Genomic DNA, 25,081 nt, shown 5'->3' with positions numbered 1-25,081 from the left:
GCAGAAACAGCCAGCTAGGCCGGGGCCACAGTTTCCTTGTGCTCTGTACCAGACCCCACGGTGCTCTGCTGCAAAGTTCTCCTTCCTTCTAAGTGAAGCCATATGAAAAAAAAAATCCACTTTTTGAGAGTGGCTGAACCAACCAATTTGTTCAAGTCATTCTTCTGGTTGATTCATTTTTAACTGAAAAAAATGCTGATATATTGAAAGCAACTTGAAAAATGCCAAAAGGGAAGAAGGGGAAACAAGTTAAACCATTTGAAGCTCATAAAAGAAAAAAAAAAAGAATTTAAGTGCAACCACATGAGTGGTGTAAAATTGGTGTAATACTTAATCCCATGTTAGAGCACAATGTGTTAGATATGAGTTCCTCTAGAAAATAAGGCCCTAAAAATGACCTAAATATTTATGATTGAGAGTTCACAACATGATCAGCTCACTGTGTCGTGCTTGCAAGGGAAAAAACCCTCTGGTCTAAAGATCCACTAAGATAGGTCTTCATTTCACTTGGCCAAGGTTTTTACTTGAATGCTGTTCCCAGCTACTTCTTTGGATCAACGTAACAAAAAAAAGAAAGTCCCTGAGAGCCTCAGCAGCACATGGCTTGAAGGAAGAGATGGACCCAGATTTATGGAACATGTCTGTGTAAACGTTCTCAGGGGAAAAGGGTGAACGTAGGAGAAGTTTAAGGGAAGAGCACAAGTTGGTGCCACAAGTTCTTGGGTAAAATGTGCTTTACTGGCATAACATTTAACAAAACATTGGTATTCAGCAAGGTTTTGCTGGACTCTCTTTCTTGCTAACATTTTAAACTCACTTTGTCCTCGACAAACATTGATTTTACCTGATGCCCAACAGTAATTTGCCCGGGCAGAAACATATCCATCCAGCTGAAGGGATGGGAGGCAGCAATGCAGCCTCTCAGCCATGGAACATGGGTCAAGGACTAGATTTGGGTTAATTATACAGGGTAAAAAGACATTAAACACACATAGTGCTTGTTGTCCTGGTGTTGATGGATTATGGTGTTCATCGAGCAGCCCAACTTGCAGTGGGTAAATTAGTTCAAATGAAGGTTATTTACTGTACTGTGGACAAGTACATGGGTTTGGCTTTTGACAATATTTTATGTGAACTATAAAGTGATGCTGATTTTTAATATTTCATTTACTTGCCCACAGTAGATGACATAAGTGGCTGCTACCCAGCAATTGTGAATCTGTTTACTGTGAACTTTTTACCTTGTTTCTGAGGAGCTATTCTTTCATCCATCATCTCTTCCTCATAATATTTTCAAATAGCAATGTATTTCATTCTCTTTCTTTGTCTTAGCATTACTAAATCTATCATCTTACTGGGAAACTTATGGTGTTGTCAGAAATTGAATATTATGCCCTGGATTAAAGCTGTTTAGCTTGAACGTGACAAGTTGTTTAAAAATAGACTGTTAGGCTTTGTATTCATTCTCCTCTCCAAAACTCTCTTTTGTAACAATGTAAATAAAGGACTCCCAGAACTGATACAGTGGGGCTGGCACAGTTAAAAGAAAAGACTCGGCTATTGCCCAATTTACTTTAATGCAACATAAATCTTAACTATATTGAACAAGCATCAGACTGCGAGGTCTTGGGAGATGGAGTCATTAGGTAACAGTTTACAGGGAACATTTATCTTCAAGCAAATTCCCAGGCCTCCTTAATTTCTTTTGTAGTTTCTTAAAGGGGTTGAAAACAAGAAGTGTAGTATGGATTCACTTTATACCCAGTTCATTAAGCAGTATCCAAAGCTGAGCCCCCAGAATAAGCTAGAAATTGCTAAAATAATAATTTCCAATTGTGCAGACCATAGACTTTATCACATCTGCAGAGTCTGAGTCTGCAGATGGCATTAATGACTCCTGGGTTGTTCCTATGTGCTGCCCTCTCCCGTGGGAGCTGGGAGGTCTCTGTCCTGCTCACCCACAGAATTCACACTCGCAACTCTTGCCCAAAGTAAATACTGGGTTTGATATTTTTCCTTTTAATTCCCACCAAAACTTTTTCTCCTCAGAGACATTTCCTAACCCAGCTACTGAATGGTAGCAGGATTCTAAATGTAGTTTCCAAAATGCTACATTTTTTTTTTTTAGCAAATTGCTCTCAGATAAAAGCAGCAGTAAAACAGATGAGAATGGATTTTTAATTTTTTCATCTCTCAATTTTGGTTTATCTTACACTCACCACAAGCAGTATCTCTAAAATATATTTGTCATTCCATATGCTGCACCCACTTTACAAATTTCCTGGAAGACTATAGGGAAAGAATTATAAAATCACAAAATAGTTGGGGTTGGAAGGGACCTTTAAAGGTCATCTAGTCCAATCCCCCTGCAATGAGCAGGGACATCTTCAGTTAGATCAGGTCAGGCAAAGCTCCATCCAATCTGACTTTGAATGTTTCCAGGGATAGGATATCTACCATCTCTCTGGACAACCTGTGTTGGTGTAGGCAAGAGCCAACTTTTCCCACGTGCTGTGAAGTATTAAGAAATCCCTTAAACTTGAAAAAAACCCAACCTAGTATTAAGGTTCCTCTTTATACAGAATCTTTGGTTTCTTGCAGGTTTCTCACATTCTCAGTTGAATGGCTCCAACCTAAGCTTTATGTGGGAGCTCTGTGCATTCACCCTTTGATAGCAACCCTCCTTTAAGCTGCCTAAAAGCATCAATACCAACTCATTACTCACTTGTTTAAGTACTTGGCTTCCCTCTCCTACACCTTCTTAGGACATTTTCTCCTCCCTAAGGAGCACCCTGTGCTTTCTGCCTGCCACCGGCAGAAGAGGTAAAGCAGAGTGGTTACTGAGCAAGCCACTTTAGATTAAACAGATCCAGGAGGAGTCCATGGAAAGGCAGGGAAAGATTAAGCAAGGCTGGTGTTTAAAGCACTCCCTGCACTCCAAGGGAGGCTGAAGGCAGCTGAGGCTCTGCCTGGGGGTAAGACCCCCAAAATTAGCCAAGAGGGTGGTGCACGTAGAGGGGCTTTAATTGCTCAACTCACAGCTGATCTCCAAGGTTGAAAAAGGTGTTTCATCAGAGCTGGGGGTTCCTTTCCAAAACACTTGACTTGGGGATGGAGGGAGTAAACCTTTCTCCTGGCTGTAATGTGCTTTCAAGGAGGCTGCAAATATGTTTGGGGGTTTTTTTGTCTTCTGTGTAGAAACTTGTGAGCAAGTTACTTAGGGAGTAGTGGTAGACATTTCTACCAATCATTTGTGACTACCTGGGGCTTCTGTCTGCAGGTTGCCAATCCCATAGCGAGGGAGCAAGTGGGATTTGGGGGCAGGGGGCCTGCTGGAGCTCTGTGGTGGGCTGGGAGGGGGAGTGCTGGACAGTGTATTCAAACTTCAAAAAGGAGTACTCCAGGCCGTGGCTGAAATTCTGGAGATGCAGTTGCACGTTTGAGCACAGAAATGTTTATGCAACGGGGGAAATTCTGATAGGAGTGCAGAAATATTTAATGATCTTTGTTTATCATCCTTTTCCAGCAGAAAGGAGAGGGAGCAGTGTTGTTTCTCAGATAAAAAGCGAGTTCTTGCTTTTTGTTAGTGTTGCTGTCGCTCAGCAAATACTCCACCCAAGCTGGCTGATCCACTGCAGAAGGCTGCAAAAAGGGGCTTTTTCTTCCAGCCTGGCAATGCACATGTTGTGGGAGAAGTGATGCTTCCAGGTGCCCTGCAGGGAATCCTGGCTGCAGCAGAGAGGCTGCAACACATTGGCATGGAGCAGTATTCTGTATCAGTGTTTATTGTTTGAGTGCCTTTTTTCCTTAATTAAGAGTATTTTGTCATTTTTGGCACTTTATGGATGCCTTAGCCATTGCTGCCCGGTATGGTAAGAATACGAACAAGCTTTAAAACTGGAATTATAAATGTATGACCAGATCCAGGCTGTGTCAGCAGTCTGCACAGAAGAAGCTCTGACTCAGATAATGAGCAGTATAAACCAAGAGGTTTATGTTCCTCACTTTAGTACTTTAAATACTGTGATTTGCAAGCCTGTATCAGCCATTTGCAGCACGCAGGGACTGCGCAGCAATGCTACCCGCTCGACAAAGGCTTTTTCCCAGAATTTTGGAGCATATAAGACCTGGTTCCCTCTACTGTGTAAGCAATACTAATAACTTCAAAACCTACTTCCCAGCTTGCCTAGGAGCCTGATCTTGGTTTTTTCACCAAAATTATGTTGTGGGGAAAAAAACATGGTAATTAAGATGTGCAGCGGACTAATTTATTTGGTATTTGGGAAAGGGAGGAAGACATGAGATGGATCCAAAGGGAAGGACATGTGGTAGATACTCTCCTGAACTCACTGTTCATCTGACATCACTAACCCTGTGCTCTCTGCTTCCCACAGGGCCCCCGGGGAGGCGAGGGAAGCCTGGCCGGCGTGGAGAACCCGGTAAGCATCACCTGTCCCGATGGCACTGGGGGCGCTGGGGGTGTCACTGGGTGGTATGGGAGCCTTTGGGCAATGACACCAGTCACCTCCACCTACCAGGCTGTGGAACAGGGACTTCCTACGTCCTTTGTGGTGGATACTAAGAGTTTTATTAAAAATTTTTTAAAAACCCAAACCAACCCCCAAAACCCTAAAAACCAAAAACAAATTAAAAAAAAAAAAAAAGGAAAAAAAGCAACCAACCAAAACAAAAGACCAAACAAATTCCACTCAAAACACCCACAGCTGTTGCATGTTTTATCCATCCTTCCATTTCTCTTTGCAGTATTCAGCCTCATCACCCTCCAGCACTGACGAGGGACAGTGCATTAGCATGGAAATAGGGAATCCCCCAGCCATGTTAGATGGGAGGTGTGCACTGACTTGTTCTCTGCATGTGGATGTGTCCATACATTGCCTGCCAGCCATAGGGTGCTGGTGTCTGCATTTGGGAGTCTGGGATAACCAAACCTCAGCCACCAGCCTTGAGCAGGTCCCCTGAGCATCACTGTACCCTCAGCCCAGGTGAAACCACAGAGCAACCTTGCTGGGGTTTTCATTTGAGCTGATTGTAACTCTGTGTCTCTGACACTTTGGTGGATCTGGTGAGGTTTGGGGTTTTGTCCCTGACTTTGAAAAGGGAAAGGACTGACCCTGTTTCACCTGGAGGGAAGTGCTGTTTACATTCTGCTGTTGGGTCTGAGTGCTGTTGGAGAAGGGAGAGATGCAGCTGGAGTTGCTCTTTCTGAGGAAAACAGACAGGGGTGTGCCCAGAAAGCCAGGCAGTTTTTGGGATTGCTTCAATGTGCCAGAAAGCAGCACATGAAATTTTACATGTCCCAGCTCTTAGGTTCTTGAACACTGAGAGAATGAATGGGAGTCAGTGGATTTTCATTTAGTGAGGAGGCTGAATTCTGTTCTCTGCTGCCTCTCACTATAGAAAATTCACAACTGGGATTTCAAAATGGGCAGCATAACTTTCTGATCACCAATATTTTTGAACAATATTTCTAACTCTGAGGAAAGGAAATTGAGGGGATTTGTGCTGCACACCAGCAGCAGCACATGAGCTGATGGACAAGGAAGGCAGGCAGGCATTTCCCTTCTCTTCCATTGATGGTATTGCAGAGTGCGTTAGGTGTTTTCTGAGATTTTTTTTTTTCCTGAAGCATCAGGGATTTACTCCTGGGCAAGGGATGGGTGCTGATGGGGTGGTGGTGGATCCCAGCCAGCTTTGTTAATTTGTTTCATTTTCCCAGCAGCTGGGCTGTAGGAAGAGCCATCAGACTGCTTTGATTCTTCTTTTGGTTGTTTTTTAAGTATCAGCTAAGGGCTCCAAGGGGCACAGTGGAATACAGCATTCAACCAAGGGCAGCTGGAGATGTCAGCCAATGGATCTGATTTTATATGCAGGCATTTATGTAAACGCTGTGCAAGACGTGTCTCTGGTCCATACAGAAACCTGGGAGGTAGCACTGAGCTCACACATGCCCTTAAATCTCTTCTCCCTGCTTTATGCAAAACTTTTGAAAAGCATCATTTGCCCTCATGCTGTGACACATCTGCAAATGCACTTGAGCATCCCTCTGATGAAGCAGAAATATGCCAGGGAATCAATGCAGAACCAGCAAGAAAACAAGCATTATAAAAGAAAACAAAAAAAAGAAATCAATTATTGATGATAAAAAAATTTCCAACCTTAGTAACAACTTTTTTTGCATTTCTGCAACTGAGGAGGAAAATAGAGAAGAGTGCAGCAGCCACCCACTGCACACAGCCACACACTCAGCCAGGCTCGAAGGGTGAAATCCAAGGAATGCAGTGCAGAGCCTGTGGGTTGCCCACTGCAGATAGACACCCAGGGAGCAGGCATCCCGCTGTGTATTGCTTTTGGCTGAGCTGCCAGATGTTTGTTTCTCCAGATAACTTGAATATATATTTCTATATTTGTTTGAGAACCTGACCACACATAAACCAGGTCCTTGTTCCTTCGCTACAGCTGATAAATGAGACTAAAACTTTGTTTGTGTAGCATGCTGGTGTCTGTCCCTGGGGACCCTGCCTGATTAGGGCTTCACAGCTTCCAGACAAAGGCTGTTGGAGAGCCAGGAGGCTCAGCCCTGCCAAGGGGGAAGTGTTTTTCTCTGGCATTTGTTGAAATGGTCATGTTGAAAAACCTTTTCAGATTCATACTGAAACTTTCAATGTATATCTCTAAGAAACAAGCAGAGAAACTGTTAAGAGATATTCCTGTCCCTTTTAATCACACCCTCCTGTTGATTTAAACCAAGACTGAATTTTGCTTTTTTCTTCTGCCATGATGGATTCAGATAAAATAAATTAATCCAACAGCTCTGTTTCTCTAAACTAAGAATTCATCATCATGAGAATGCATTGGGACAACTGCTCTCTTCCACAGATATGTGCCTTACCATAAAAGATTAATTTTTAAACTAGTTCTGGAGGGAAAAATTTAACTATTTAGACTGTTTGGAAGAGGGACAAGCCTGGCTGCACATGCTTCAAAAAATATTTGTTATTGCCCCCAGAACCCGCCAAGGGCAGGCACTGGCTCCTGCTGGGTTCCTGCCTCTGGGCTTGGTGGTTTATTTTGCTATAGTGAAGCATAAAGTCAACAAGTTTCCCCCTGAGGAGCCCTGGAGGGCAGAGAGGGCTGTGCTAAACCCCAGCCTTCCTTTGAGGTTCACATCTCTGGTGGCAGCTTGAGCTCCCTGTGGCAGCACGATTGTCCCCACTGTCATCCCTTCCCTGACCTCAGACACAAGGATCAAGTACCTGGGGGAGTGTTTCTGCCACCATCAAACCAGCTGAACAAACCAGGGAGTAATTGAGTCAAATGGCTTTATCCAACCCATTTTATTTACCCTCTTCATCATCTGGTCCCATGGGAATCACTGCTGCAGCAGAGGAGCAGTCCTGGAGCTGGGCACAACCACTGTGAATGAGGCTACTTTTAAAAACCAATTTATCCCACTGTTGCTACCATGAGACCAGGAAATTCACACCAGCAGCCTCCCTGGAGAGGTGTCACTTTGGCTGTTTGGTCTGGTCCAGCATGTCCTGAGCTCCATCCCATCCTGCCAGGACAGACACAAGGGTCTCAGCACCCTTTTTCCTGCAGACGAGCATCAGCAATTTCTTTTCCAGCTGGAAAGCAAGCGCAGCCTCGAAGACCCATGTGCACCTACCCATGGAAGTTGTGTGTAAAAATAAAAACACATTTTAATACCATTTTATGTGGGATAGTCAGTCTTCTCTCACTGTGGGGTGGAAGAAAGGTTTTGCAGCACTTGCTGTCGTGGTTGGTCCTGACAGCCAGCCTGCTCATCTCAGATGCAGTTCTTTTTCCTTGCCGAAGGCAAAATCAGGTTTAATGTCATGTTAGCTTATTTTTTCAATGTGATATGTCCCAGTGAGGAGCAGTTCAATTGTTGGAGTGAGCGTTTGTGAAATAACAAGGATTTCTGCCAGGGACCTGGGAGGTTTTGCTTCCCCTCTTGCTGCCAGCTGGTGCTGTGTGAGTGGGATGGGACACGGATGCACAGCCCTCACAGGGCTTTGTGTTTATTTTTTTTTAACGATTGAGCCATGCTGGGGTGTTCCTGAAGGATGGATGAATAGGATCCAGGATTTGGGAGCTTAGTTGAAGTATTGGTTCAAAGTCTTTGCACAAGTAGATGGTGGGAGATGATGTACTTGTCTCTTGTAATATCATTCTGCTTTCTTCCTCTGAGTTGAAGATTGATCCAAAAACTGATCCGAAGCTCAAAATCTCTCAAGATAAAGCAGGAGACAATCCCCACGAAATGTTCAATTTGGGGAGTCTCTGAGTAAGGCTCTGCTCTCCTCATATGAAGCAAGAGCTGCCTCAGGACACAAACAGCCAAAGCTGATGGCTGGGGTGTTGGGTAGCACCTGTCTGCATCAGCTGTGCACAGCTACAGCCCAGGGGGATAAACGCTGGGGGTTTTAGGCACAAAATTGCCTTTACAGGTGGGCCTGAAAGAGCATTTTTTTGATGAAGTGCTATTTCATTGGAAAATCCTGACTTGGCATAATTTCTGGTAGAAAAAGTTTTGTTTACAAAATGTTTTTATTTCAAAAGCAATTTTTGGGGAAATGTGTCGAAATTGGTGAATTGGGGTAAAAGTCTCCTGCTCACCACCCATGACTTTTTCTTTCCAAATTTATGTTATGCTACAAGTGTTGCCTTAATTTGAACTTCTAACAAAGACTTAATCCAAAGGGATTTCTTGGTTTTTTTGGGTGGGCTGTTTTCTTACAGCTATTCTGTTTGTGCAAATATTCTGATTTGGAACAAGAAAGAATCTAAAGCTTTTTTAAAAGGAAAAAGAAAAAAAAAAGTGATTTCTATCCAGGGAAGGGTTATTTCTCTCCCAGCCTTACATGTACTTAAAACCCCATATTTTACATATCAAGATTTACACTTTCAAACCCATTGGCTGTGTGATTGAGGGGACAAGTGTAAATATACAGTTGTTATTCAGTAAGTGCACATGAGCTGCATGTGAATAAATCACACAGAAAATTGTATTTATCCAGGGATTTCTATTGCTCCCCATATTTCTCACTATGAACTGCCTGTGCCAACCTCATACCCAAGGAGTTCTTTTTCTGCTGAACTTCAGGACAAATCTAATCTGTCCCACATATGCTCTCAGTAATGAGCCTCTGCTAGGAGAGCATATTCACTGCGTGCCCCAGGCATAGATAGGAGTTAGAGGTCACCACACAGGGACAAATACTTTTTCCCAGATTCTGTGACTCCTTATGACTGTAGCAGTTGTCCTTCTCTGTTGTTACCCATGACTCAGTTACTCCCCTTCCAGCATCCTGAATTAATAACTCTGTGTGTATGTATATACATATTGTGTGGGTATAAGTACACATAACTATGTATTAATACAGATTTTTTTGTATTGTAATGTTTTTACATCTTCAGGTGGCCACAGATGCATGGTTGCTACCTTGGGGATGGGCTATTTGCCCTTTAGAGTTGCAGCAAAGTCACCTCTGACTCTTCCTGAGCTGTTGGGAATGTTTGGCTGGTTTTGTTTCCCCTGCCTGGCTCTCTCCTCTCATGGTGGGAGAGCTTGCACAATAAATGATTTGCAGATTTAACAGAAATATCTTATCCCAAAATTTCCAAGCTGAAAAAATACTTGGAAATAAATGACTGTGACCTGTCATTTCCCATATGTTTGTGTACTGCTGGGGATGATGCCACTGTGATCTGCTCGGGCTTTGGATATACAAAACATTAAAGTTGGTCAATCAGGAAATCTGGGTCATTAATTTTTAATGAGTTTTGATTTTCACCTCCTGCTAGCACAGCTGTCCATGTTCTTAAGGAATCTTTTGGTGTTTCCAAATATCTCCATGCCCTTGCACGCTTGAGCACAAGCTGTTCCCTCCTGGTTATAGCAGCATCATCCCTGCTCAGGGTAAATCAATCACAGACCAAAATCTGTGCATTTGCAAGTTATTTTTGTCTTTCTCCTCTTCCTTCTGAAATCAGCCCCTAAGTTAGTTTTCAATACACAAAGGCTGTTTCCAACTTCTATTTGTTGTAAGAAGAATTTGATTATTCCTTTCAGCCTCTCAAACTGATTCTCACTAGTCAAAATGGTTAGCAGCAAATTCTGGCAAATTGCTTTGAAAAGAGCATATCTCTTGCACAATGTGTCCACAATGATGAGATGGCTGGATGAGGGGCAGCCCCTGGGTACAGGATCTGCTTCTTTATTTATTGTTTAATTGCAAAATATTTGACTTTCTTCTATAGGAAACAAGTGCCTTGTGGCTGGGCTGTTAAGAACATGTTCAGCAAACCAGAAAGTGATGCTGTTCTTAGGAGGAGAAAAGATCAGTTCGATAGGTTTCACTTTATGCCTTAATGAAGATTTATTGAGCCTCAATTCGCCAACAGCACAGTGAAAGATTGGTGTAACTCCACTGATGGGGGTGGAGAACATCCCAGGGTGCATATGCAGAACCCCCCTATTCAACTGTGATTCCTGGATTTGGGAGGAGGAAGCACTTTGAAAGAGCACTTGCCTGCACATGTTGGGGAGAAAAAAACAGTAGCTGAGAAAAGGAAAGTAGGCAACAAATTCCAAAGAGATTATAATTGGTACATGATTGAAATCCCATATTAAAATAATTTCCTGCCCACTTCTTTGAGACTTACTCTTGACTTTTCTACAAAAGGGCTTTTGTGGGTAGCTTGGTGTAAGTGAGTTAATAAATCAGGTTTATGAATCTCAGTTAATAAATTGGCATAGAGCCATTGGCTTCTGTATTCAGAAGAAATTAAACCAAGGAGAGCAAGTTAAGCCCCTGTGCTTGTGGCCTGGAGTGAGACGTGGAGGTTGTCCCTGCCCCAGGTGTAGCCAGGCACTCTGTTGTGGCTGTGTGGCACTGACCCCCTTCAGGTGACAGACACAGGTCAGTGGGATGGTTCTTGGTGCATTGCCAGTCATTACTTGCTGCCACTCCTCATTCTTAGGCTTGTTTGGTTTTTTTTAAATTCAGCTTGGTAATGTTTTTAATTTTAAAACAAATTTTAAAATCCTTGAAAAGGCATTGGCTTAAAATATGCTTCTTGAATAATATTGTTGAATAACATAAGATGAATAAAGCTTTTTTTTTTCCCTCCCCCTCCATTTTAAGTTTTCCCACATTTTTTTTTTCTTTCCTAATTGTGCCTGGTTTCTGGTTTTGATCAGGCAAGAATCAGAGCATGAAGAGATCCCAAACAGAGCTATAGGCTGCCTCGTGAACAGGAGTGGAATGTGGATTGCATTGGATTAGGGCTCAGCGTTCACCTCAGTGCAGCACCAGTTTGGGAAAGCAGTAGGAAAACTGCAGAAATTGGTGTGGCTGGTGGGGAACACCCTGCACTGCTGGGGAATATGGGGAAATGTTTCTTTTTCTACTGCTGTTAATGCCAGGTTCAGACTGTGCCGCTGGCAGCCGAAGCCTAAGGCAGGTGTGAGGGGTGTTTCCCTGGAGCTAAGGCACTGTGCATCAGTCCACTGGCTGCCTCTGAACATGAGCGGGGGTGACACAGGGCTGTGGGGTTGTGTGACGTGTTTTGAGGTCAGGGAGAGATGGGAACCATTCAACAGCAACATTTGGGGTCTGTGGAAGCAGTAGCACTGTCCTTGTCAGGACCCTACTACACTGCTCCTCTGGCTTTTGTGAGCTTATCTTCTGTTCCTATATCTGAAGGGTAAATATGGTCCATGGTGAAAATACAGATTTTATTAATAAAAATTTGCACATTTTTCTGGCCATGTCTGTCTCCTTTTTGCTGGCCACAGGTGGTGCCCAAGGCCCTGATGCCCTGCATGTGGGCCCTGCCTTGTGAGGTGCCCAGGGTATTGTGGGAGGAGAGAAAACAATCGTGCTGTGGAAAAGATGGGAAAAGAGTGGTTTTACCCTGTCAGTACTGCTGTGCCAGCAGCACAGGTCAAATGGTCTTGTGACAGGAGGACGTGGATGGTGCTGAGTGTATCTAGAAAGTCATTGCATGGGAATTAGACTGAAAAGTCCCAAATCATTCTGATGTTGGTTCCTGCTATGTGCTGCTTTATCAGATTATATTTCTTCTTTGCAACTGACTCGTTCTTTCTTTGTTTTTCTTTTGTTTTCCAGGACCTGCAGTAAGTATCGTGGATTTTACTGTTGGATCAACAAAGTTAAGGCTTCCCCTTCCCCTGCCTTTCAGTGTCCTTGCAAAAGCACAGCATTTTTTGGTAGAGGTGTGTCTGCAAACAAAATTGGTACCAGATGCTGCTGTATTTTTTTTTTTGTGATTGTAGAGAAATGGGGGGTATGTGTGGGGGTGAATTTTAAAATGTTTAACTTGCTGCCTCAAGGGACTCCCAGTAATTTTAAACTCAGAAAATATTCAGTAAAAACAAGTTTTCCCTTTAGAGAGTTCTTTAGTCTGCCTCTATTTAACAGAAAGAGCGCTGTACTAATATTTTAACGTGTTAGTGGGTTTATTGGTTCTAAAGCTCTGTCTTGCTTTTCTTATCTGTTGTGTTTCCAGCATTTAATATGGGTTTGGTTGCCTCACAAGGGGGGCTAGAGGGAAAACCATAGCTTGCTTGCTTCTTTCTTTGAAGTCTTGGGTAGAATAATGAGCATTCCTACCAATGCAACCAGAAAATTTATGGGCAAATAGTTGTTTGAAGGGGTAATAGTTGAAAATGTGTTAACTCCTCCTTTCAAATGTTCAGACGTGCCTTTGGCTGTGCCACCACATCCAAATCTGTTGTTCTCCTGCTGGTTTTGGAGTGAGAATGTATGTTTTGTTTGTGCCCTCTAAGTTGCTGAGGGTTGGTTTAAAAAGTAAATTATGGGTATTAGGTGCTTCTGGTTTTCTACCTTTCTTCCCCCAAAGGAGGAGGAGGAGGAGGAGAGGTGCAGGCTGTTAGCAGCCACATTTCCTTGTCTGTCATTGCACCAACAGAGGCATTTCTTCATGTTGTTCTCTTCCTATAGATCCCCACTGGGTTGAAAAGGGCTCATTTTAGGGAAAATAAATTTGGCAACTTTTCCTGGGCTAATAAATTTCCAGTTTTGGTGACAAGGAGTGCACATGAAGCGTAGGGGCTGTCCCAGCATCGTGGCTTTGGTTTTCCTGGGATTGGCAGCATTGCCTGTGAGTTTAATTGAGGTTTTCAACCCTTTGAATTTTTACTTCTATTTCAAATTCATTTTTTTAATGTAAAGACTTAAGAGGGGGTTGAGCAAAACGATTATTTGGGATTACAAATAAAGAGGATACTGCCTTACTAAAACTCCATATATAGAACTTAAGAGACATTTTCGCCTTGACTGAAGCACTTTGGCTCGTTTGAAATGGATTTGTGTAGCTGCTGGGTTGTGCTCAGAGGCTGTTATCAGCCCACACGCAGCCGGGTGCGTTGCTGCCTCACGTGTGCTGTCTGGTCACGTTTATTATGGCGATCCAACACAGGCAACATATGGTGCACTATTAATTTTTCTTTGTCTCTAGTTGGTTTCATTTCCTGGTTCCCACGGCACTATTGAATTGCAAATGGAGCACAGGAGAGGTTTAACACAAACAAGACCTTTTTTTTCCTTTCCTCTCCCCTTGCCCTTCTTTGAAAGACAACTCCTGGTTTAGTTAATTTTGGTTTGGGTGGGATTGGTTGGTTGGTTGGTTGGTTGGTTTTGGTTTTTTTTAATCCTGCTTTTTAGTATAAGTAGTATTTGCCAGAGACTTCTTTAAGCATAATATAAAATAAGTCCTAGAACCCACAGAACCACAATATTATTTTATTTCAACAGTACTGCATTTATTAGTTTCTTCTGTTTCTTGATTTTGGCCAGAAGGAATTGATTACTTCTTACATGTACAGCATCACACTGCTCTAACTGTATCCTCAATTCTGTTGTTCCCTAGTAGCAGTTGTTCTAGTATTTTATTCTTTTGGCTGTCATAAGTTAGTTATGCATATAAAATTATTAGAATTTGTGGTACAGGATTTGTGGTACAGGATTTGTGGCTGATGGATGATTGATTGTCTTGTTTGTGAGTAAGGGGTATTCTGCTCAGATATGCTATAAAACCTCTGTTTTGGAGAGTATTAAAATCACATGCTGGGTAGGAAATTTCTGCAGTTGAAATATAGACTTACCACAGACTGTAATTAAACATTTACAGTCACAGATATTAGCAAACACATTATGTGTTATTGTGCTGGCTAGGGAACTCACCAGCAAGTGAGGGCAGGGCGTTCCAAGTGTTTCCTATATATCTGTGTGTGCTCCACTGCCATACATCTTCATAAAAATCTCCCTGTGCACTTTATCCCAAGACCGTAATTGGTTAAATAGGCGGTTGTTGAAGTCGGTGCTGTTTCTGGATGAATCAGGAGTGCTGCAGGAGGCGTTACAGCCGCAGGGGTACTTAGGAGAAGGGAGAACCCCTGTGTGTGGTGTGGAGGGGACTGCTGGAGCTGTTCCATGCCGTGAGAAAAGCCTGACTCTGACTCTGTACCCACAGTACGCTGACACAACCTGTGTTTTTGGTAGCAGATGGCATTGCTGTGCCAGATACTCACCTTACTGCCTGTTTGTGTACCAGCTAATACTGAACAGCTCCTGCCCGGGAACCTGCGTCGGTCTGGCTCACAGCAGGCTCTGCTGTACAGCAAGCTGTACAGGCTCTGCTGTAGCTCATGGCGTGGTTAACAGCAGCTCGGGCTGTAAACACCTCTGGGAACCTCCCGAGGAGAGCACAAAAGGTGAAATGTCCTGAATGGGCTGTGTTTTATTCTGCTGATCCTGCAGGTGCTACCAGGAACTTCAGTAGGGTCTTTCCCCGCGGCATCAGCTGTGCTTTCTGCTTCATTGCAAAGTAAAGCAAAGCTTAGATGTGAGCTGGGAGAGCTGCACCCTGCAAGGAAGTTAATGGATCTAAGAGGGGCAGACCTTCACCAAATCAAGTGCTGGAACAGGAGTTTGAAGCTCAGTGATTGCTGTCCTGGCTGCTGGCTCAGCAGCTGCAGCCTCCACAGCCTCTCCCCAACACCTGGGTGTTTCCTTTCCTCTTTGTACCCCCATCCTAGGGCACGTGTATGGCCAGGATCCAGTGTGTGCCATGCATATCCATGGCTTCAGGGGCAGCAGGGGCTGGGCACAGGCAGCAGGGATGGGTGCAAGTTGGCAAAACCGGCGGTAAGTAGCCAAAGGGGAACAGGAGATCAAAATCCAGGGAAAATACGCTGTAGGTGTGACCTTTCTGATAGGAAAGTTGCCCCAAGAGGTTTCTCTGGAGTTTAGTGCCAGGGCTGACTGGAGAGCAGATGGCCCCATGTCCTGCCTGCTGCTATGTGATGTCAAGCTGCTCCAGGTGCATTGACTGACTTGTCTCCCTTGTTCCCCCCCACAGGGGCAGTCAGGACGTGATGGTTACCCGGTAACTCCACTACTCCTTTTATTTTTATTCTTTCCTAACCTGTGCTCTGTGGTCCTCTCCAGCTTTTTCTGTGACTCATGACTTTCCTTGCCTGTTTTAAGCTTCCTTTTTTTTTTCACTTCTTCGCTCTTTCTTCATTAGCAATAGCTTTTGAGGGATTTAGCCTTAAAACTTAAAAGCCTGAGCAATAATTTCCATTAATGTTTATAGGGATGAAATACTTGAGCCCTTTCATGGTTGCATTTATGCTCTTGCCTAAGAGTTCACTGGACTGCAAAGCAAGTGAAGGCTTTGGGGTTTGTCCCACTTAGAACTGTAAGGGATCAAATCTTGGGACACTGGTGAAAGAGCCTCAGGTGTTGAGATGGATCCTCATTTGCCCATATCCAAAAATTTTTCCCTGGGAGCAGAGCTGACCTGCTGGACATGGAGGGGGAGGGAGTCCTTGTTCTGGCCAGATCCCAAACCTCAGGCTGGCTCTCCTCATCCTCATCAATGCACTTGGCCACAGTGCTCCAGCTCCAAGGGGCTCAGCAGCTCATCCATCAGGGAGCGACTCCTAAGCACTCCCTTGGTGTAAGGGGTTGGTAAAAAATACTGTGTGAATTCTCCATGCTCATGGCATGGAGAGAGAGTTTCCATCTCTGCTCCTGCTTTTTGAATGGATGCGGTGAATCCTGCACTGCCTGTTGCTCTGGAAGGGGATTCTTGGCTATCCTTGGCCTTCTCCTTCCTGTGGTTGATGCCCTTTTTTCCTATTTTTTTTCCCTTTTTTTCTCCTTCTTTTTTTTGTCCTTTTTTCTTTTTTTTTGTCCCCTGAATGGGTGTGTTAGAAAAACTCCCTCCTTGTCTCTGCCACCACATGCCCTGGCCTGGCTCCCCTTGAGTGCCCAGAAACCATAGAAACATCTATTGAGTTTTATGTGTGTCAGGGAGCTCAAGAGAGGAGGATTGGAAGGGAATTCCAGGGCTATTTGCAGTTTTCCCTTCCCCTGGACCCCTGTGATCCTCCCTGGGGAGGACAGTGGTGTTTCCCCAGAAAGAGAGAGGTGGGAGATGGGGTTAATTTTGCAGAACCAGCCTATGCTGCCGTGGCATCCCTGACATGAATGTACTCCACCAAATGATTAGGACAGATTAAATTTGTTGTGAGGGGAGGGAGGGGAGGCTGTGGGCAGGCAGGGCTCCTGTGTCCAGGAACGGGGTTTGTCTCCCTCAGGTGGCACCTGCCTGCAGCAGCCCCTGAGATGCTGGAGCCAGGAGGTTGAACAGATGCCTCAGGGGTCTGTTGGAAATGAAGAGTTTATTTTATTAGAAGTTAGGATGTGAACATTTCACCCTAATGGGCTGTTTAATGTCAGTTTTAGAGCAGTTTTTGCCCTTGTGGGATGTGACAAACACTGCTGGATTAGCCAGTGCCCTTGGCAGGTTTGTCCCTTCATGTCTCAGTCATGTGGTTTAGTTGCAAAGCTCTGAAAACCAGAAACCCTGGGAGGAAACGGGCTGTTCCCCAGGACAGAGCATCACCACAGTCCCCATGGGCAGCCTGGCACCTTGCCTGTCCCAGCTCCTGCAGAGGGATTTTGGTGATGCTCCAGCACTCCTGGATGGTGCAAGGGAGTGGCAGTGACCTCAACTGTGCTGCCACATCTGCAGTGGGAAAATGGCATTAACATCACCACAAGGTTTTTCCTCCTCTCTCTTACCCCCAGAACCTGGTCTAGGTGAGCTGTGGGGCTGGTCACATCCTGACTTTGAAACCATCAGACACTGAATTACTACATCCATGTGGCTGTGGCTGCACTAATTAACTTTATCTAATAAGGAGGTGAGGATAATTGTATTTCCAAAGCAATATGTATACCTGAAAAAGGAGGAAACTAAACATGAAGCACGCTTGAGGGTATTATTCAGCAGAAGCGTATGGACAGGTTTTATTAAATCTAGTTGCATATTCAAATGAATTTAATTATTTAGTTCCCTTCAGGGTGATCAAATAAACTCTGAGCTGTTTCAAGGGGTGGATGTGGTGGAAATGCAGAGGTAGAAGGTGGATATTAAGTGGTGTGTGGCCAGCAGTGCTTTGAGCTGCTAGTTTATAACTGAGCTGCAAGCAAAGGAAGCTTTAAAGGGATGAAGTGATCCGGAGCTCTGGAAATGGGGCCGAAAGAGAAAACAGCTTCTCTGAGATGATTTCAATATTTTTATATTTAATGTCTTAAGATGAGGTTGGAGCCTTACAATAAAACTTTACAGCAGAATCAGTTTTTTTCTTTATAAAGTTCTGTAGGTTTACTGTTACTTTTGAAATCCCATAGAGGATTTGGTTTCCGTTTCTAACCCTATGGCATATCCTACTAACATTGTCGTAACAGCTATGAAGGATGTTGGGATTTGTTGCTCTTCTGCTCTTGTTTGATTTGGTTTTGACATCGCACTGATCATGGATCACAGCACATACCTCAGCCTGAATTTCAGTATAAGGGCTGTATGGGTCTGTCTTCTCTCCTCTTTCACCAGTAACATTTCAGCTTGGCCCGTTTGGGCCAGATTTGACAGAAGAACAAAGACTTAGTAGATAATAGTTTAACTTTTGATACTGGGGGCAGGTTAAGGAAAACACTTTTCTGATGCCCATGGTGAGGCAGGAGCCATGCTGCCATACAGCTGCCTTGAGCTCAGGCTTGCACAAGGCCAGCGGAGGAAAAGCAGATGTGCAGCCACCACAGTGATGGAAATGTGTTTCTCGTTGGGCAGGAGCAGGCCCTGGGACTGGGATCCCTTGGGACATGTCCCAGGCTGTGCTTCCTGAGGCAAGGAGCATCCTTGCTGCAGAGTGGTTCCCCTTGACTTGATGTGCTGTCAGCGTGTCGGGGTCATTTGTCCTCAAGAAGCTGGGAGGGGAGGGAGGGGTTGGGTGTGCAGAGAGCTGGTGCACTGGGGCTGTGGCTGCTTTCGTGAGCAGGGCAGGCCAGCTGCATGTGGGCAGGAGGAAAAGGAGAAAATGAGGAGCAGATGGGAGAGCTGAACTGCAAGTAGGCTTTGAACTGGCCTTTCAGAGCAGGAGGATCTCTGCATTACACAGCTGTTTAATTGGATATTAGGAAACATTTCTTCACCAAAAGGGTTGTGGAGCGTTGGTCCGGACTGCCCAGGGAAGTGGTGGAGTTACTGTCCCTGGGGGGATTTAAAAGATGTGGCTCTTGATTTAGTGGTGGGGTTGGCAGTGCTGGGTTAATGATTGGACTTGATGATCTTAGAGGTAATTTCCAACCTGAATGATTCAGTGATTCTAAGCAGTGGCTGTGCAGTGCTCTTAGCAGCCTTGCCCCCATCTCTTTCCCTGCCTCATGCAGGGATGGTTCTATACTTGCCTTCAAACTCCTCAGTTGCTCTCCTACATGGTATTTCTCTTTCCCAGTGAGAGGCTGCCTTTGTGGTTCACCAGAACCCATTCCCTTCTCTCTCTCCATTTACTGGAGAGGCCTTTTGAAGCCAAAGTCTCTGTTTCTTGAGAGTTTCATCTGCCTCTACTACTCATCCCTAAAATCAGTCTCAGCTACACCGCTACGTGACATCCCAAATGGAGGACTGTCACTTCAAGTGGGAAGAAACCAAAAGAATGAAGTTGATTAATGAGGGGAATTACTTCATGTGCATGTCTTCATTAATAGAAAGCAGATCAGGGAAGAGGCTTAGCGGAAGAAAAGTATGATGTGAAACAGAATTGTCTCCTATTTTATACATTTCCCTTAGAATACTAGAATTTATTTTTAGTTGAGCGGTGTTACTCATTTTATTCCTCTGGTGTGTAATGTTTGCCTTCTGAATTCTGTTAATCACTTGTGTGTTGCCTGGAAGAACCCAGGCATTGTCCTGCCCATCTCTTGCAGCAGTGGGAACCTTTTGGGAAGGCAGGGAGAAAAGACTTAATGTTCTGCCTGCTTAGAAGTAATGCAGCTTATTACTGAAAATAATTCAGCACTGAGTATCCAGCTCTGGGCTCCCCAGCACAGGAAACACATTGTCCTGTTGGAGCAAGTCTAGAGGAGGCTACCAGGATAAATAGAGGAATGTAGAACCTCTGCTATGAGGAAAGGCTGATAGAATTGAGATTTTTCAGCCTGGAAAAGAAAAGGCTTTGGGACATCCTAATTGCAGCTGTGCAGTACCTGAAGGAGCGACAAGAGAGCTGGAGAGGGACTATTTACAAGGGCCTAGAGTGGCAGGACAAGGGGAATGGCTTCCCACTGACAGAAGGCAGGGTTAGATGAGATACTGGGAGGAAACTCTGTATTGTGAGGATGGTGAGGTCCTAGCACAGGGTGCCCAGAGAAGCTGTAGCCCCATCCGTGAAAGTGTTCAAGGCCAGGTTGGACGGGGCTTGGAGCATCCTGGGATAGTGGGAGGTGTCCCTGCCCATGGCAGAGGAGTGGGGCCTAGACCGTCTTTAAGGTTCCTTCCCACCCAAACCATCCCATGATTCTGTGACTGATAGTGTCCTTTCCTAATGACAGGCAACTACACCAATATAATCAACTAATGGACTTCAGGCAAAAAAGAGTCACGACACAGGCATTGCTCAATGCTGGCATTTCATTTTGGGGAATAATTGTTCCGTCGGAATTGGGGTACTCCTGTACAGGCTATTCTCATGTATTTATAGTCCAGTGCATGCTAAGATGCTGTTGGAGCTAAGCAGGTCAGCATCTTCAGAAACTTTTATTTTGGGAGCTTTGGACAGTGAGCTAATATGTTCCTTTGGCTGCAGTGTTGTAAATCCAGAGTTATCTACTGAAGTCAGCTGTAATATATAAGCCAGAAATCAACTGGTAAGGATGGTAAAACTCTGGTTTTAATTAATTTTCAAGACATAAAGCGAAGCCAAATGTGTTTTTCTAGGCTGATGTCTGTGAAAGGGGTTGAAGAAGCACGTGTAGAAGATGGTTCCCTGACTTATAAAAACCCAGCACTGGTACACTGACTTTGGTTACAGCTCTAGACCTTGACCATAAACAGAGGAGTCAGGGGTTTTCTCCCCGCAGCAATTAAGAATTTCATTTAGTAGACAACTTAGGGAAAGTCTGTGCAAGCTTTTCATGTATGACCCATAAATGTAATATGAATGCAGACAGGATGATGTGTGGGAAATGAGGAACACATGCCTTAGCCTGTTCCTGGTGGCAGCTCCTCCGTGCCATTGTGGTTCCTTTTTTACCAGAAAGCTCCAAGGCATGCACTTAACCAGTCATTTTGGAAATGGCTACACCAGAAGGCCAGATGTGGCATTAATAACAAACCAGTTTTACGAGAACTGTAGGAGTAACTTAGAACTGAACTGCCTGATGTCTCTATGAGTTGCCTCCACCTATGCAATTATCTCCAAGTGCTGCTTGGGTGTGCTCAGGGTGCAGCCTGGCAGAGTGGCTGGTGGAGCCCTGTGTAGCACTGGGATTGCTCCATGCACAAACCAGAGCAGCAGGCAGTGTTTTAACTCTTCAGGAGGGCTGCCAGAAATCCCATGTGAGGCCATGCTATGTGGTCAGATCTCATGGGCTGTGTGGACCCCATTTTTTCCTGGTTTTTTGCAGTAGACAGTTGCTTTCCAGACCTTGTGTGGTAGCTCAAGCACAGATGCAGTTGCCTGTGGTGTCCAAAACACATTGCATGGGTGTTTTGGCTGTTTGTGCATTGCTAGACTTGGATATTTTAAACACTGTATGGTGTGATGGAGGCGTCTGTTGGTGAAGTATTTAGTTTTCTTAGCTAGGCTAATCAAGGTCATAACTGTAATTTAGGGTTCAGTCCTGTGTTTGTTCTCATGTTTTATTCGTAAATATTCAGACTTCAAGGAGCATCTCCTGTGCGTGAAGTCATTTGAACACATACCTCTCCCAGTAAGAGCCCAAAAGACAGAAGTACCAAACATTCATTTTACAAGGCAAACTTTGTAGTTCCAATCCTTTTCATTTTATTTTAATATCAGTTTTGTGGCCAATTCACGTAATTATTTGCCTAGAGGGAAAACTCTCTTTAAACAGGGAAAGCAGATCCAGCGTGTTTTCCTGCTACATCCATTTGCTGGCCCTCTGATGTGGAAACAACAATGATTTTGTGAAGACCAGTTCTTCATGGCAGCAGTTTATTTTCCTTTTGATTTAGAGGTAATTCTTCCACAGGGATAATAAAAAGTTGTCTTATATCCCACCCAGTAGAGGAATTGCAGATACATTTATTTATCCTCTGTGTTTCCAGTGGTTCTGGATAGGGAGAAGAGACGGCCTGGTGAAGGTGCTGACAGCAATGGCAAGGAGAACTTTGCAGCCCAAATTGCACCAGCAGGGCAGAGGTTTGGTTTCTGGCTTCTGCTTTTCCTCTGGTTCCCTGCCTTGAGTGTTGAGTGCAGCTGGTGGGTCTGCATCTCTGTTTCCAGTGCATTTGGGTCCAGCCCTGTGGTAGAGAGGCTCAGTGTCTAGGCAGAGGAAAACTCAGAGAAGTTTTCTCATGAACCACCAGAGAGAGGTAATCCAAACAGAAGCTGTCAACCAGGAATGACACTGGTGTGGAAAGACTGTAAAGGCAGTAAGTTGCTGAAGTGTTCACTTGAAACACCAACATTCTTCCAAAATAAGTACTTACCTACTTAAAAATTGCATTCCCACCTCAGAGGCCATCTCCTCTCTCATAGGTGGACATTAAAAAATATATCCAAAGCCCAACAGAGACAAGATTTCCTGATTATAGGCAAAGAAAGAAATCATATTTTCAAGTGCTTGAAGAAAGCAGTTGTGCAGAACACGTGGAACTCATTTAAGCCTCAGAAATTTGGGCGAAGTCGGGGGACTCTTTCTTTCATAAAAGTACTTTGCTGTTTTGGAAGAAAGCTGGTGCAATGTGATGCACAGATGAGTGAGTTCTTGCCTCTGAAATGGTGGTCTGGCATGTCTGCCCAGGAACCACTGTGCTGGGACAAGTGAACAAACTGGCCCTATTTTGGCATCTCCAAGTGACCTTCTTTGAAAACCCAAGCAGTGCCCTGTGCAGCTCCAGCCCAGTGTTAGTTTTCCACCCCAGTGTTTGTTTTCCACCCCTTTGGACCAGTCAGTGTTAGGTTTGAATCCAGATATTTTCCTTGAGCATCTTTGAGAAGACATCCAAAACAAAGAGGAAGCTCTGTTCACAGACAGAATGCAGCACATCTTGTGGTTAAGGAAGAGGCAGCTCCTGCAGGGAAAAAGGTCCCTTATCTCATTTGAAACCCTGCAGAATGTGGTTGACATGTCTGGAGGACAGCTGGGAATTGAAGCACTCTGGTGAGCTCAGGCTAGTGATGCAAAGGAGGGGCTGAACAGGGGTCAGAGCCCAGCACTGCCCCAAAAACGTTCTGAGGATAGGGTTGGGGTTTGGTTTTTCTGGTTTTGTCTGTTTGTTTCTTTCTTTCCCAAGGCTTTCAGAAATGCTGGGAGCGTCCATGCCCTGTGGAAGGGAGAGGGGCTCTCCCTGCAGAGGCTGGCTCTGCATGGCTGCCGGATGCCCGGCGGGGACCAGCCCGGCCTCCGAGGTGGCTGCTCCCTTGCAGAGCTGTCTGGTTTGCATTATGGGTGAAGTTTTCTAGCAAATTACTGCTCCTCTCTGCTCCATTTCCATCAAAGAATGGGCAGAGGCCTCCCAGCAGTCTGTGGACAGATTTTTTTTTTTTAATAGAGCACAGATATGTGGGGTTTTTTGTTGTCTTGCTATCACACACTTGGCTCTTATCAGGCTGCTCTGCATCATTTACCTGACACCTCTATTGAGGGATTTATTCCTGGCAGCCTGGGCTGTGGGACATGGTTCCCTCTGAAGATATATTTCAGAGCCTTTGAGGTTTTGGTGATGCTGAGCCCCACCAGATTCTGTAGGCGATGCTTAAGGTGTACTCAGGTGGCCTTTTTGGAAAGAAACGTGGGAGAGGGGTGAGAGTTGCTGCAGCTGGGGGTCTCTGTGGGTGAGGGGGACTCAGCTCATCCCACTGCCCGGAGCAGCCCCATCTTTTGGGATCTCCCACAAGACTGGGATTGGATGTTGCATGCAGGGAGATTAGGTTTAGGGGAACCCTTAAATGCCCTTCCTCATAAAAAGAAATGGGATTTTCTAGCTGAACAAAGAGGTCCTGGCTCTGAGGCCATGCAGGATGCGGCCTTGGCCTGCATGTGTAATTTGTTTCCAAATGAAAACAATTAGTCTTGCAAGCATTAAAGAATAATCATGTCTCATCAACGTTGCTGTTTAGTGCTTGTAAGAAAATTGTAGAAGCTGTTTGGTTTGGGTTTTTTTTTAAATGATGCAAAAACTATCATCTAGTAATGGAAAAGTGGGTTTCCAGTTTGCATGTAGTCGTGGAGCAAAGGGGAATTTGTGTTGGACAATACTGAAATCGTTTTTTTCAAACAAAGAAACAGAAAATTGTTAGCAAAGGTTTGTTGATAATCATGTTCATGCTTAAAAAATATTATTTATTTTGAAGTGCAGGGCTGTTCCAGTGTGCAGCAACCCCATCCCATTGCACTGAGGCCCTCCATACTATATATAAAGTTAAACATGAAACTATTGGGATATAAATGATCTTAATGCTTAAACATGACAGCTCCTGGTAGGAATATTTCCATTGTTATGTCATGCTGCAGAGTGATACGATTTTGGGGTCTCACACCGGAGACCCAGAAGTCAGGGCTGATGAAGGAGGAACCTCCTGCCCAGGGCTCCTCCAGGCTCACAAAAGTGAGGGGTGTGTGCTTGGGGTAATTCCTTGTATGACCGATTTCATACTCTTCACAAGTTTTTTAATGTAGTAATAAATTTATCTAGCATCATAAATAATAATGATAAAAAATAAACAACAATATACAATAAATTAGATCATGTATTTAAATGCATTTCAAAGGACGAACGATTAGCGCAGCAGAGGTGGTATTGGATGGAGTAGAAACTCGTGATTTTGTAAGGGTTTCTGATCCTTCTGAACTGAGGACTTCAGGGAGGGAGGATGAGGTGACATCCCAGAGCAAGCCTCTTGGACTCTGTTTATTCACAGTTAGTGCCAGTGATTCTCAGCTGCTATTTAGGGGACTCACAGTTCATTTTTTGTTTCCCAGTCCCTTTTCTCCCTTTTCCCTTCAGCTGGGAAGCTGGGAGCAGCCACAGCAACCTGGCTGCCTTCCTCCACTTTCCTTGTGACGGGTCTGGCAGGGCACGCTTGGGCACAGCTTTTGCCAAGGCTTTCTTCTCACACAGAAATGTGCTGAGGAACCGCGTGGCCAGCAGACACTGTCCCGCCTGTGAGGATTTACAGCGTGGCCTATAGGAAGGGATGGTCCCTGTTCCCTGGCTGTGCTGCAGATGACCCAGGGCCCTTTGCAGGGGTAGTAAAATACTGTCATGCTCTTTTATTCATTCCTTAAAATATAAGATTCTACCCTTTTTTGAAACCACAGGGATAGAAAGGCAGCCTTTTGAATTTGTCAAAATTTGACTGCAGGGTTCCTTCCGACCCCGTGCTAATTTTTAGCAGAGCAGGAAACATTAAAAATAACCATGAGAGAAGATTTCCCAACTCAGAAGG

At 44.5% G+C, this 25,081-nt stretch overlaps 1 protein-coding gene across 1 annotated transcript in view; it reads left to right on the top strand.

Annotated features, from left to right (window-relative positions):
- LOC121657812 (collagen alpha-1(XXIII) chain-like) overlaps positions 1 to 25,081 on the top strand; it is a gene marked incomplete at its 5' end in the record, with an annotated part of 188,572 nt that overhangs the window by 126,284 nt on the left and 37,207 nt on the right. The window contains 3 exons of the mRNA XM_042013933.1: positions 4,395 to 4,439; positions 12,180 to 12,187; positions 15,454 to 15,480. Of these exons, the coding sequence (XP_041869867.1) occupies positions 4,395 to 4,439; positions 12,180 to 12,187; positions 15,454 to 15,480 (80 nt within the window). The remainder of the gene's footprint in view (positions 1 to 4,394; positions 4,440 to 12,179; positions 12,188 to 15,453; positions 15,481 to 25,081) is intronic.

Source organism: Corvus kubaryi, unplaced genomic scaffold, assembly GCF_017639235.1.
Source record: "Corvus kubaryi isolate FWS band 111438036 unplaced genomic scaffold, C.kubaryi_AGA036_p1.0 split1-37374, whole genome shotgun sequence".
In the NCBI taxonomy this organism is placed as follows: Eukaryota; Metazoa; Chordata; class Aves; order Passeriformes; family Corvidae; genus Corvus; species Corvus kubaryi.
Note: the sequence above shows the minus strand (reverse complement) of the source record. Positions and strands in the feature narration are given on the sequence as shown.